At 49.9% G+C, this 13,360-nt stretch overlaps 2 protein-coding genes across 2 annotated transcripts; one reads left to right on the top strand and one right to left on the bottom strand.

Moving 5' to 3' along the window:
* The first annotated feature begins 6,332 nt into the window (after positions 1 to 6,332).
* Positions 6,333 to 8,620, top strand: LOC109773851 (fructose-bisphosphate aldolase-lysine N-methyltransferase, chloroplastic). Its single transcript, XM_020332577.4, has 6 exons — positions 6,333 to 6,944; positions 7,051 to 7,079; positions 7,204 to 7,415; positions 7,613 to 7,735; positions 7,828 to 8,232; positions 8,324 to 8,620. The coding sequence occupies exons 1-6, from the start codon at positions 6,439 to 6,441 to the stop codon at positions 8,534 to 8,536; spliced, it is 1,488 nt and encodes a 495-aa protein (XP_020188166.1). The 5' UTR covers positions 6,333 to 6,438; the 3' UTR covers positions 8,537 to 8,620.
* A 112-nt stretch (positions 8,621 to 8,732) lies between these two features.
* LOC109773850 (uncharacterized) lies at positions 8,733 to 11,427 on the bottom strand. The gene has a single exon (XM_020332575.4). The coding sequence runs from the start codon at positions 11,421 to 11,423 to the stop codon at positions 9,435 to 9,437; it is 1,989 nt and encodes a 662-aa protein (XP_020188164.2). The 5' UTR covers positions 11,424 to 11,427; the 3' UTR covers positions 8,733 to 9,434.
* Positions 11,428 to 13,360: the final 1,933 nt, after the last annotated feature.

Here is a 13,360-nt window from a genome sequence, read left to right as displayed (position 1 = left end):
GGGTTAGCCTCAATGCCTCTGTCAGAAACCAAAAAGCCCAAGAGTTTGCCTGCAAGAACACCAAAGACACACTTGGCCGGGTTAAGCATCATCTTATAGACCCGGAGATTATCAAAGGTTTCCCTTAAATCATCTATCAGGGTTTCCTCTTTTATTTACTTAACCACAATATCGTCCACGTAAGCGTGAACATTACGCCCAATCTGTTTATGAAGACAGTTCTGTACACAACGCTGGTAAGTCGCCTGTGCACACTTGAGTCCAAAAGGCATGGATACATAGCAGAAGGCTCCAAAGGGAGTAATGAACGCTGTCTTCTCCTGGTCCTTAACTGCCATCTTAATCTGATGATAACCGGAATAAGCATCCAAGAAACTTAGACGTGCACAACCTGCCGTAGCATCAATGATTTGATCAATACGGGGGAGGGCAAAAGGATCAGCCGGACACGCCTTGTTCAAGTCCGTGTAGTCCACACACATCCGCCAGGTGCCGTTCTTCTTGAGTACGAGCACCGGGTTAGCCAACCACTCTGGGTGAAAGACTTCAACGATAAACCCGGCCGCCAAGAGCCGGGCCACCTCTTCACCAATAGCTTTCTGCCTCTCTTCATTAAACCGCCGAAGGAACTGTCTGACCGGCTTAAATTTAGGATCAACATTGAGAGTATGCTCAGCGAGTTCTCTAGGTACACCTGGCATGTCAGAAGGTTTCCATGCGAAGATGTCCCTATTCTCACGGATGAACTCGATGAGCGCGCTTTCCTATTTTGGATCCAGATTGGCACTGATGCTAAACTGCTGAGATGAGTCACCTGGAACAAAATCAACAAGTTTAGTCTCATCAGCTGATTTAAATTTCATTGCCGGCTCTTGTTCTGTAGTTGGCTTTTTCAGAGAGGTCATATCTGTTGGGTCAACATTGTCCTTGTAAAACTTCAACTCCTCTGTAGCACACACAGATTCTGCATAAGCCGCATCGCCTTCCTCACACTCCAGAGCCACCTTCCGGCTGCCGTGAATCGTAATGGTCCCATTGTGACCCGGCATCTTGAGTTGTAAATACACATAACACGGCCGTGCCATGAACTTGGCGTAAGCTGGCCGTCCAAATATAGCATGGTAGGGACTTCTTATCTTGACCACCTCAAAGGTCAATTTCTCCACCCTGTAGTTGTTTTCATCACCAAAAGCCACTTCCAATTCGATCTTGCCGACTGGATAAGCCGACTTACCAGGTACCACGCCATGGAAGATAGTGTTTGACTGGCTGAGGTTCTTATCAACCAACCCCATACGGCGAAAAGTCTCATAATAGAGGATGTTGATGCTGTTGCCTCCATCCATGAGCACCTTTGTGAATTTATATCCTCCCACTTGAGGAGCCACCACTAAGGCCAAGTGGCCCGGGTTATCCATCCGGGGAGGGTGATCCTCCCTACTCCACACTATAGGTTGCTCAGACCACCGCAAGTAGCGTGGGATCGCCGGCTCCACAGCATTCACAGCCCTCTTGTGAAGCTTCTGATCTCGCTTGCACAAACTAGTGGTAAACACATGATACTGTCCACCGCTAAGTTGCTTTGGATTGGTCTGATAACCCCCCTGCTGCTGTTGATGATCCTGGCCAGACTGTTGATTAAAGCCCCCTTGACCACTCTGAGGACCAGAATTTGAGCCGCCCCCGGGCCATGAAAGCCGCCGGCGCCTGAGCCGCCGGCACCTGAGCCGCCGCCCGGGCCATTGTAGTTCTTAAAGGCCTTCATGATCGCACAATCTTCCACAGGTGAGTCGCTGGCTTCTCTCTAGAGCCATGCCTTGGACAAGGTTCATTCAACAGCTGCTCCAGCGTCGGACCTGACCCGCCGCCTCAGGGAGGGGGCCTCCCCTTGCGTCGCTGGTTATTACCTTGTGAGCTGGCGTTGGCCACAAACTCTAGGCTGCCATCTGCCTTGCGCTTGCCTCCTCCTTGGTTCCCCGGGTTAAACTGAGGACCCTTGCCATTGCCGTTCTTCTTTCCCTTCCCTGTCCTTTCATCATCTGAAGGGGGATCCTTGGTACCATCGGAATCGGCGTACTTGACAAGAGCCGCCATTAGTGTACCATATCACTGCAGTCGCGCTTAAGCCGCCCGAGTTTCATCTTCAGGGGCACGAAGCGACAATTCTGCTCTAACATTAAGACTGCAGAGCCGGCATCCATCTTATCTGATGAATGTATGATCTCCTTAACTCGGCAAACCCAATGGGTCGTGGATTCACCCTCCTGCTGCTTACAGTTAGTCAAATCCACAATTGACATAGACTGCCTACAGGTATCTTTGAAGTTTTGGATGAACCGGGCTTTCAGCTCAGCCCAAGACCCAATGGAGTTCGGTGGCAGCCCTTTCAACCAAGTGCGGGCGGTCCCATCTAACATCATGGTGAAATACTTGGCCATGGCCGCCTCACTGACCTCCAGCAGCTCCATAGCCATCTCATAACTCTCGATCCAGGCTGCGGGTTGTAAGTCAGCTGTGTAGTTAGGCACCTTCCTAGGGCCCTTGAAATCCTTAGGTAAACGTTCATTACGGATAGCTGGCACTACACAAGGGACTCCCCGGTCCTGGTAGGGATACCCACATCAATGGAAGCCGTCGGATAAGCCGGGGGGGGGGGTTGGTAAGCCGTCAATTGCGGCACTTGCTCCGCCTCTTGCCGCGCTTGGTCTGCTGCGTAACAGGCTCCATTATGAGCCGGGCCATGGCCAGGGGGCGGGTCATGGCGTCGGACGTTACTTGAGCCGGTTGCTGAGACCATGTGCCGGCTGTAACTCGGGCTCTGGCCTGGACGAGGGGTCGAGTGGATCCTGTCCCGGCTGTAGGAGTATGCCTCTTGCTGCGCCAGTGCTGTCTGAAGGAGTTCCCTGACCTGGCGGGTTTCAATAGCCGTCGGAGAGTCGCCGTCAACTGGTAGAGCCGCCAGCCGTGCTGCCGCAACGACCATGTTCTCCAGCGGGTTATTATAATGACCCGGAGGTATTGGCACATACTGAGGCGGGGCAGGGGGCACCTGGGGAGGCCCCATCACTCGTGGCTGAATAAGGGGTCCAGACCCGGGCGCTATGATCCCTGGCGGGTTACTAGACCCTGCACCTGGTGTGTTGAAGAGGTTGCGTGGATCGTAAACCGGAGGGAGTCGAGATTGGGCCTTTTGGTGCCTCCTTCTTAGGACCTCATTGGCCGCGTTTTGATCCATCGTGAGTTGGAAGGACTGCGCCTGGATCAGCTGGGTTTGGGCATCGAGAGCCGCCCTCTCCGCAGCCAGCCTGATCCCTTCCGCTGCAAGATCCTCTTTAGCCTTCACTAGATCCAATTTTAACTGTGCCACCTCCGCGTCATGCCGAGCTTGATCCGCCGGGTCAACCGTGGCGGTTAACAGGGCCGTCATCTTGTCCGTGAGATCCATTAGCACCTGAGCCGGCGAAGGCACCGGGGTTCCCACTCCAGCAGCGGGGCTCTGAACAGGCTGTGCTCCAGCCATAAAAACTCCAACCTGACTTGGCGGCTCAAATAGGTCCGGAATACTGTCACCATCGGAACAACCCATGAGCCTGCCATCCTGAAGTTGGTACAACGAGTTTGACTCATCGGTGGCCGACTCGCCGTCAGAGCCGGCGGCCGTCTCATCCCCAGACCCAGCTGGATCAGAGGGCCCTCCATGGATGCATCCCACAAAAGCGCGCCTTAAGGCAGGCCGGGCCCGGGCGGGTCGTGCGCGCTGAGCCGTTTCGATGAGATCGGCGCAGAGATCCAGCTCAGGTCCCGGCTCACCAATCTTGCCAATGAAGACATGAATTCCACCGAAGGGGACCCGGTACCCGTACTCAACTGAGCCGGCGTCGGGGCCCCAGTTTGCATCGTCGATGTAGAGCTTGCCGCGACGACTCTTGGTCATCCGGCCCACAGCGTATCCCTTGAGCCCTTCGAAGCTGCCCTTCAAGAACTCAAATCCACCGTGCGCGGGCCCCACGGTGGGCGCCAACTGTCGTGGAATTGTCACGGCAGATGTCCTCGAGCTAGGACTTAGTCGTGGAGCCATCGCAACTAGGAAGCTTGAAGGGGTTAATGTGGGACAAGGAACACGAGGGTTTATACTGGTTCGGCCCCTTATGGTGAAGGTAAAAGCCTACGTCCAGTTGAGATGGTATTGACTAGGGTTACGATCACCAGGGAGCTAAACTGCTATGCCCGGCTCTCGATGAGATTGTTGTCGTCCTTAAACCGCTGCCGGGTCGTCCCTTTATATAGGGAGGCTGACGCCCAGCAGCCCTCAGAGCCCCGGCCGGCTCATAAGAGCGTCCGGCTCGGACTCTCAATCATACTTGCCTTGCACTACAAGTTCTACCATAACAACGATTGTAACTACGGGCCCTAAGCCATATCCGGGTCTTAAGCCCATCTCTGGCCCACCGTCTTCAAGCTTGGCTCCGGACTTCTGGTAATGACCATTGGAGTAACCCGGCCCCTCCTGGCGGGTGACTCTAAGGTCTATATCCTCAACAGACACCAAGTGCCCAACAAGCATCGCCACCACCACGCAAACGCAAAAACTAATCCGGCTCCGGGGGTGATGGGGGAAGCGGAGGAACCAATTGGAAGGCCAGCGCTCGAAGATCTGCGATAAAGATGTCGACGGCGTCCGGGTCTTGCGGGCGGCTAAGCGGCAACCAAAGCTGCAAGTAGCCACACATTTTAAAAACCGCGCCAGCCAATCGGCGAAGAAGCGTACACTGAATCACAAGTTTAATGCGGACCATCTAGACAAGGACCTCAATACCCAGCCACCTAATGTGGCGGGAGTGCAGCACGGAAGCTTGAAGTTCGACGAATAGGTCGGGGAAGTTGGTATTGCACTACTATCCATCGACCACCCCGTGGAAGCAGGTCCATAGGAACTGTGCGGACAAGCATGTGAAGAAAATGTGACTAGAGTCCTCAGTCGCGCAGAGTGGGCAGGTCACATCGCCGGGGCCATTCCACTTGAGGACCTCCACCCCAGTGGGAACCCGGCCCCGAATCCCAGTGCCACAGGAAGATCCGAATCTTCAACGGCAATCTAATAGACCAGATTTGGGCCAGAGGCTCTGGCCTAGGAGATGTCGCGATGGCCTGGTAGAGGGATTTAGTGGAGAAGCGACAAGATGCCACAAGGCGCCAAGACATGCGATCCTGCGCATGGTCAACATCGAGGGCCTGCATTCCCATCTTGTCAATTTTTCACAACATTTATTCTTTTGCCTTCCTCCTCATCATATCACTCGCGGTCCTCGAGCAATACGGATGAAAGGTAACCAGTTAGAGTCCAACCGGCACCCTCACTTGACAGTCCGCACATAAAGGCACCATCCCAACCGGAACCCATACCTTAAATACATAAATAATGCAAACACCAATTTCAAGTCTAGGACTTGAAGTTTGATGGGCCGGGGATACCATTGGCCTTCTAACCATCCAACCACTAGTTGGTTTGCAAACAACCATTGATCTGGTAGCTAGGAACACACGCTTAACACTATGTGCGTGTCATGAAAATAATTTATTTATTTTCGTTCGACACACGAGACAACGCTTTTATTAGTAATGACACACGTAACGTTGCCGATCTTAAAGCTCCATGACTCGGGCATTCAGTATGTGTCTATGAATGGGCGTACAATGCACGCATTATCTTAAAAAGTCAAATAAATAATTAACGCATTTGATTGTTTGAAAATGCAATTTGTTGCCATCAATTTCACTCGCGGGAGAAGATGGCGGGACGCAGGCAGAGGCGGAGATGGGGGCAACGGTGGTGGCAACGACGTCCCAACAATGCCGAGCCGGGAGCGACCTGGAGTTGGCATCAATGTGGATGGCAACAACATCGTTGGTAGAGGGGAGTCAGAGGTTGATAGGTGGCATGTGCGGGGGCTCGCTAGCGCGGGAGAAAAAGCCACACTTAGAGTGATGGCTACGGGTGGCGGCAAACCGGTGGAGGTGGTAGCTTGGAGAGGGCGGGGCACGCGCGGCAGCGCCGTTGGCAAACTGCCCGACTAATTTCGAAGGACGGCGGGAAGGCCAGGAATTGATGACGGTAGGAGGAAGAAGTTCTGACGAAAAACTAACTTGCACATGAAAAAATCAGGCAACTTACATATAGGTCAAATAATATTTTTTTGAGTGGTGGTCAAATAATTAATTTTTTTAGGGAAGGTCAAATAATTAGTTAACATAGAAGTGGTAAAAAGGTGCAAGAAGCTGTTATCAGTTGATCACACTGCAGCTTGGGCCCAGCACTAATCATATCCACTCCCGCCATTTACACAACAAAAACCAACGGTCATCGTTTCCCAATCCAAACAATCACCTCCTCCGACCTCCGCAACCCACGTCGCGGTGCCCGTCTCCTCCCCGCGCGCCATGGCAGCTCTCCACCACCTCGTACTCCCGCATCGACTCCTCTCCGGTCACGGACCCCCTCCCGTCCTCCGCTTCTCCAGGAGGCCGAGGCCCCTCCTCCACCTGCTCCCGTGCGCGGCCGCTGCAGCCACAAGGGCTTCGGCGGCGGCGACGGCGGTGACCGCGCCCTCGGACGCCGCGCTGCAGGACTTCCGTCGCTGGCTCTCTTCCCAGGGAGCGGAGACGGGCTCGGTGGCTCCGGCAGTCGTGCCGGAGGGCCTCGGCCTCGTGGCGGCGCGGGACCTGCCCCGCGGTGAGGTCGTCGCCGAGGTGCCCAAGAAGCTCTGGTTGGACGCGGACGCCGTCGCCGCCTCCGACCTCGGCCGCGTCTGCGGAAGCGGCGGGGACCTCCGCCCGTGGGTCTCCGTCTCGCTGCTCATCCTCAGGGAGGCTGCCCGCGGAGGGGACTCGCTGTGGGCGCCCTACCTCGCCATCCTCCCGCGCCAGACCGACTCCACCATCTTCTGGTGAGGTGACGCTGATGTGTTTGATGAAATGTCTTTGCTGTTTCTTTACGGCCTTGTATTACGCGTTCTGATGCTTTCGAGTGGTTGCTTCGTGCCTCCAGTGCAGGTCAGAAGAAGAGCTCTTGGAGATACAAGGTGGGCATGCAGTGCAAAATTCCATGCCTTCATCATCGAAACTCGATCTTCGATCTTTTGTGGATTAGTAGTTACCTGATGGAGTAGTAATTAACTTTGTATGCTTCTGTCCTTTGCTTTGCAGGAACACAATTGCTGAGCACAACGATGGGTGTGAAAGAGTATGTGCAAAGCGAATTCGATAATGTTGAAGCTGAGATCATAAACGCGAATAAAGACCTTTTTCCTGGTACTATAACATTTGATGATTTCCTATGGGCGTTCGGAGTACTAAGATCGAGGGTTTTCCCGGAGCTCCGTGGGGATAAGCTTGCTCTCATACCATTTGCTGATCTGGTAAGATCTTTGAACTCAAAACATCCCTACATGGTCTGAAGTTGCTTATCCAAAAGGCTCCCAAGTCAATTCTCATTGTGTCAATGGGCATCCTAGTAATTTTAGTGATTAAGTTGTCATGCTACCCTCAATACATGATGCACCTATAGATTCCGAATACATTCAGTTATAATCATTTTGGTACTTTGCCAAATCAGATAAATCACAACGGTGATATTACCTCAAAAGAATCCTGTTGGGAGATCAAAGGAAAAGGATTTTTAGGTAGGGATACTGTGTTCTCTTTGCGGACGCCAACAGAGGTTAAATCTGGAGAACAGGCATGCATCAACTTCTATTACTATCATTATATGTAATGTAATATTTGCCACAATCTTTCATAACCAGCAGTTTCAATGATATACTTTGACAGATATATGTTCAGTATGACCTGGACAAGAGTAATGCTGAATTGGCGCTTGACTATGGGTTCACCGAAGCAAACTCGTCAAGGGACTCATATACTCTGACGCTGGAGATCTCTGAATCTGATCCATTCTATGAAGACAAACTTGACATTGCAGAGCTAAACGGAATGGGGGAGACCGCATACTTCGATGTTGTCCTCGGTGAATCTCTTCCTCCTCAAATGATTACGTACCTGCGATTACTTTGTCTTGGGGGAACAGACGCGTTTCTCTTGGAAGCCCTCTTTAGAAATAAAGTTTGGGAGCACCTTGAACTGCCTGTGAGTCGTGATAACGAGGAATCAATATGCCAAGTCATCCAGAATGCCTGCAAATCTGCCCTTGCTGCCTACCACACCACCATAGAAGAGGCGAGCCTACTGAAAAAAAATGCTATTCACTTTCATCTTATTTGTTGGTTACCTCCTGATTAGTCTGATAAAACATGCATAAAATATTCAGGATGAAGAGCTATTGGAGAGAGAAGATTTGCAATCAAGACAGCAAATTGCCATTGAAGTGAGAGTGGGTGAAAAGAAAGTACTGGAGCAAATCAATGATATTTTCAAGGAGAGGGAGCAAGAATTAGATGACCTTGAGTACTACCAGGAGAGGAGGCTCAAGGATCTCGGTTTTATTGGTGACAATGGTGACATTATCTTCTGGGAGTCCTAGGGACAGATTGTACATCCTATATTTTGCAACACCAGACTAATTTGAAAAGAAAAGAAAAAAGATGGGTTCACACATTATTAACAAGTCCGATTAAAAACTGATTTCTGTGCCATAATCAATAAAACAGAATGTTTTTTTATCAAATCACTATCAACATTCAAATTTCAAACAAATACAAGATTGTCAATGATAATTCTATCAGGCACTACATAACTTCATTAATAATCTCATAAATATAGGAGACCATCTTTCACATCTCGCATGTGGCAGCAAATTTGACTATCAGCAGCGAAGCTGTACAAATTATCTATGACTAAGGTGATATGGATCATATCGTCCATTATAGTCCTAGTGATAGTCCTAGTGCAGCATGTGCTGCACACTTGCATATCTGTCTCTACTCCGAGCTTGGCTAGCTCAGAACACAAGCAATTTGTATATCAACCAGCACAGAAGCGGTTTAGCGTGCTAGATTGCATTACTGTCAATCGGTCATTTGCTACAGCTGGGCTTCAACTCTGAAGCTCTGTTCATTATAGCCATCTGCGTCTTATAATCATCTTGTGCAGCTTCTATTAATCAACATATCATCTATAAGGTACAGGACTTCCCTTAGTTTCCATTTACAGAGCTGGTGGTCCAAAATGATCCAAATTAATGTGAAGTTGGCTGAACCTTCATTTGCCTTGAGAAGCAGGTTCAATTTCTCCAAAAAAAAAGCCCTTAGTTGAAACTCATATGTGAAGGGCTATTGAGATGGCAAGCCCTCAGTTCTGTCCCAGGTGTAGCAGAATGGTTCTTCATTGTGATGACTGACAAGTCACGGGGTTCGCGATCTGTGAACTGGGCTTCTGTGAAACTTCTCTCAAGCCTTGATTCTAGTCAGATGAGCCAACACTTATGTTTCAACAGTTTTGAGATCATTTGGTGCATCCCTTGACCAAATGTCAGGACAGACTGTTGTCATGGGTTTAACACCGACCTTAACCATATCAGCATAGAGCATCATGGCATTCAAGACATAGCCAAGCATGCACTGCCCACGAATCAGTAGTGAGTAAGTGAAGCTATCGGGCACCATACCAGATTCTCTCATGCAAGAGAAGAACTTGCCAGCTTCACGGTATTGGCCATCTAAATAGAGACCATATATCAAGGTCATGTATGTCACACTGTTTGGGATTGAATGGTCTTCCTCAGTTGTGGAGTTCGATAAATAGGTACGAATGTCAGCATGCTTCTTCTGCCCTGAGTGCTTCATGAAGATCATGACTGCATCTTGAATCCTATTCTCTCTGCAGAGACCATCAACAAGAACTGACACTGTGACTGAATTTGGAGAAATGCCTTTCTCCGCCATCTCCTTCTGTAACCTAAAAGCAGCATTGATGTCACCATCCTTGGCGTGGCCATGAATCAGAGCCGTGTATGTCAACACATTAGGTTCAACCCCTTTGGCTATCATCTCCGTGTATATAGCCATTGCTATTTCCATCTTCCCTTTCTTTGAATGCCCATCTATCAAGGAGGAGTACGTCACCACATTGGGCTCAATTCCAACCCCACTCATTATTGTGCATGTTGCCAGGGCTTCTGCTAGATCTCCATTCTTGCAGTACTCATCAATTAGCGCGTTGTATGCAGCAGCATTAAGATTAATACCAGATTGCTGCATTGCTTCAAGAAACCTGGCCGCTACCTGCACTTGACCTCCAGAACAGAGGCCTCTTACAATTATGCTGCAGGTGAACTCATCTGGGCACAAACCTAGGCGGGTCATGTCCTCATAAACTGTTAATGCTTCTTGTGAATCACCAGACCTGAAAGCTCCATCAATCAAGCTGTTGTATACGGGCACGGTGGGAGCAACTCCATACCTGTGCATGTCAAGAAAAATATTTTTCGCATCACTTATTCTGTTCACCTGGAAGAAACCGTCAATCAGCGTTGTAAAGATCACAGCATTGGGAACAAGGCCACTCTTCAGCAGTTCCTGGTACAACGTGAGTGCCCTGTTGATACCATCCCTCTTGCAGTGGCTGCTCATCAGTGCATTGTATGTGTAATGGTTGGGTCGCATCCCTGTTTGCTTCATGGCAAGGAACAGCTGCTCAGCCTCGCCAATGCAGCCCTCGTCACAAAGTGCGGATATCATGGTCGAGTAAGTGACCACATTTGGACCAATCCGTCTCGCCGCCATCTGATTCCAGACCTGCCAAGCCTTCGCCACAGCACCCTCATGCCGGCACGCGTTGATGAGCGTGTTGTACGTCACCACGGTCGGTACCATCCCCCGGCTCAGCATTTCGTCGAACAGCTTCCAGACGCGGTCGAACCTGTGGGCTCTCACCAGCACGTCGAGGGTCGCGTTGCAGGCGGGCAGCGCCGGCAGCGTCGGCAGGCGGTGGAAGACGGACAGCGCCTCGTCATGGAGCGCCATCTGGGAGAGAGCGATGACGAGCACCCCGAGCGCGGGGCCAGGGGAGCCGGAGGTGGAGGCGAGCGCGGCGAAGGCGGCAGCGCCGGGGCGCGCGCCCGGGGAGGAGGCCTGGACGAGGGATTTCGTCAAACGGATGGCGTGCGCAAAGTTCTTGGCCGCGGCCGAGCCGTGGACGGCGGCGGCGAGGTGGGCGGCGCGGTCCCTTGAGGTGGCTGGGGTGGCAGCGGCTACGGCGGCGGCGGAGGAGGAGGACAGGCAGCGGTGGTGCGTGGCGAGGGGCCGGCGGCGGGAGGAGAGGATGAGGCGGAGTGGTGACGAGAGTGGCATGGGGTTGGCATTGGCGAGGCGGCAGATCTGTGCTGCCCTGCTCCTATTCGACTGGGAATTTGACTGCCTGGGTTTTCTCGGTGAGCACTCAGCTTGCTGATGCGGTTGGGCAAGGAGCATTCAGCAGATTCAGCTCGATGCAGTTTTTTCAAAAAAAAAAAAAAAGTAAGGGCTCGATGCCGGTTTATTTTTTTACAAAAAACTGGCTCGATGCCGTTAGTCTAGCATGCATGCAAGAGGCCAAGAGCCACTCTTTGTTTTAACAATCAGACACTGATACATGCGCACATACACTGCCTCCTATGAACACACATACACATACCCTATCCCTATGATCACTTTTAAAAGATTGAGCTGGTACATCATCTTGAGATTGACAAAACCGTCACATACATCTTCATAGATGACAGGAGATCTCCTTTCATTGAACATGAATCACCGGAAGCCCTGTAATAAATACAGGAAAATGCGAACACCAGTGTCAAGTCTAGCACTTGAATCCACTTAAATTCTGATGGTCTGAAGATACCACTGTTCTCCCAACCATCCAATCATAAATTGTTTCGCAATTGTCATGTAATTGTTAGTACAGTGATTTTGATGAGAAGACCACACTAACACAGTTGTCATCCTGAGCTCACTCGCCATATAATATTTTTTAGGACGCTTTAAATCCAACCCGTGAACCTTCATATTCGGATGTTGCGCCTCATGATATAGTGTATTCTTCATTTATCCAAATATTGACGTCATGGACAGGTACATGTACTACTGGGATGCCGCTGCCCCCAAGCCATAGCTTAAGTACTGAAGGAATTTTTTGTGAAGGCTTAAATTTAGTTGAGTGCATTCATACACACACACACACACCCCCCCCCCCCCCCCTCCACCAAAGTTGCATATTTTCTCTTTGCCCTCCCCCACCCCCCGCGCCGCGCGAGATCCTTTGCTAGCTCCGCCACTGGTCATGGACATTTTAGGACGCACACTCCCTTTCGGCCCCATCCACACTCCCACGCTGCCGCCTTTTCGTGCCATCTTTGTCATCCAGACCGCCCCAATTTGAATCCGGGCGCCTCCGTTGAGCCATTTTTCAGAACCCCATGCCTTCTCCCCGCCGTTTGGCTGCGCAACTTCAAGGTGTTTGACGACTTGCACAGAGGTAAAAAACTTTCATAGATTTGATTTCAAAACGATTTATCTCTCTAACCGTGCGCCCAAATAACCAAACATTTATGCCATTTCGTTCCTCGTGTTAAGATCTTCAAAACTACTCCCTTCGTTCCAAAATAGATGACCCAACTTTGTACTAACTTTATACTAAGGTTAGTACAAAGTTGAGTCATCTATTTTGGAACAGAGGAAGTAGATCCGTGCTTCAAAATTGTACTGGTCGTGCTTCAAAGCTATACTAACCTGTGTTTCAAAACTGTACTAACTGTGCTTCACTTTTGAAACACATGGTTTGTGCTTTCATGCGAGAAGCACAATACTGTGCTTTACTTTTGAGGAAACAAAGTTGTGCTTTCATGTGAGAAGCACAAAAGACAATAAATGCTACTGATTACTCTGTATAATCTGAATTTTTTTCATAATTATTTAGCACATATGAATTGGTAAATGCATCATTATGACAAAGAATAAAGGAGGAGATATCTTAACTATTTATCCTGAAAGGGGAAATATCATTCACACGTTCTTGTAGTATAGTAAGAAATACATCTTAACTATTTTGAAAGAAGCTGAGTTTGTCATTCACACACTCATGTAGAATACTCCTTCTGTTTCGAAGTAATTGAAGTTTTAGGATTGTCTTATGTTAAACTAATTATAGTTTGACAAAAAAATATGAGAAAATGTGCTAAGATCTATAATGTCAAATATATAAATACTACTTCCTCCATATGGAATTGGTAGATACATCCGTTTGAGCATCATGAACGGAGGAAGTACTAAAGAGGAGTTTGTTGGTTTCGCTTCCATCCCTTCCATCGATATATGCCCCTATCATCGATTTTTTCCAAACCACACGAGAACCCCTATTAATTTTTTTTCAA

Source organism: Aegilops tauschii, chromosome 5 (genome assembly GCF_002575655.3).
Source record: "Aegilops tauschii subsp. strangulata cultivar AL8/78 chromosome 5, Aet v6.0, whole genome shotgun sequence".
Classification (NCBI taxonomy): domain Eukaryota; kingdom Viridiplantae; phylum Streptophyta; class Magnoliopsida; order Poales; family Poaceae; genus Aegilops; species Aegilops tauschii.
The sequence above is the reverse complement of the archived record's forward strand: the minus strand, read 5'-3'. Positions and strand labels throughout refer to the sequence as shown.

Bases quoted from the DNA above. Each gene is read 5' to 3' on its own strand.
- LOC109773851 (XM_020332577.4), top strand. From the start codon at position 6,439: ATGGCAGCTCTCCACCACCTCGTACTCCCGCATCGACTCCTCTCCGGT. The intron at 7,080-7,203 runs GTGGGCATGCAG...TTTGCTTTGCAG, and splicing joins AGAGCTCTTGGAGATACAAG to GAACACAATTGCTGAGCACA. The intron at 7,416-7,612 runs GTAAGATCTTTG...TTGCCAAATCAG, and splicing joins TCATACCATTTGCTGATCTG to ATAAATCACAACGGTGATAT.
- LOC109773850 (XM_020332575.4), bottom strand. From the start codon at position 11,423: ATGCTCCTTGCCCAACCGCATCAGCAAGCTGAGTGCTCACCGAGAAAA.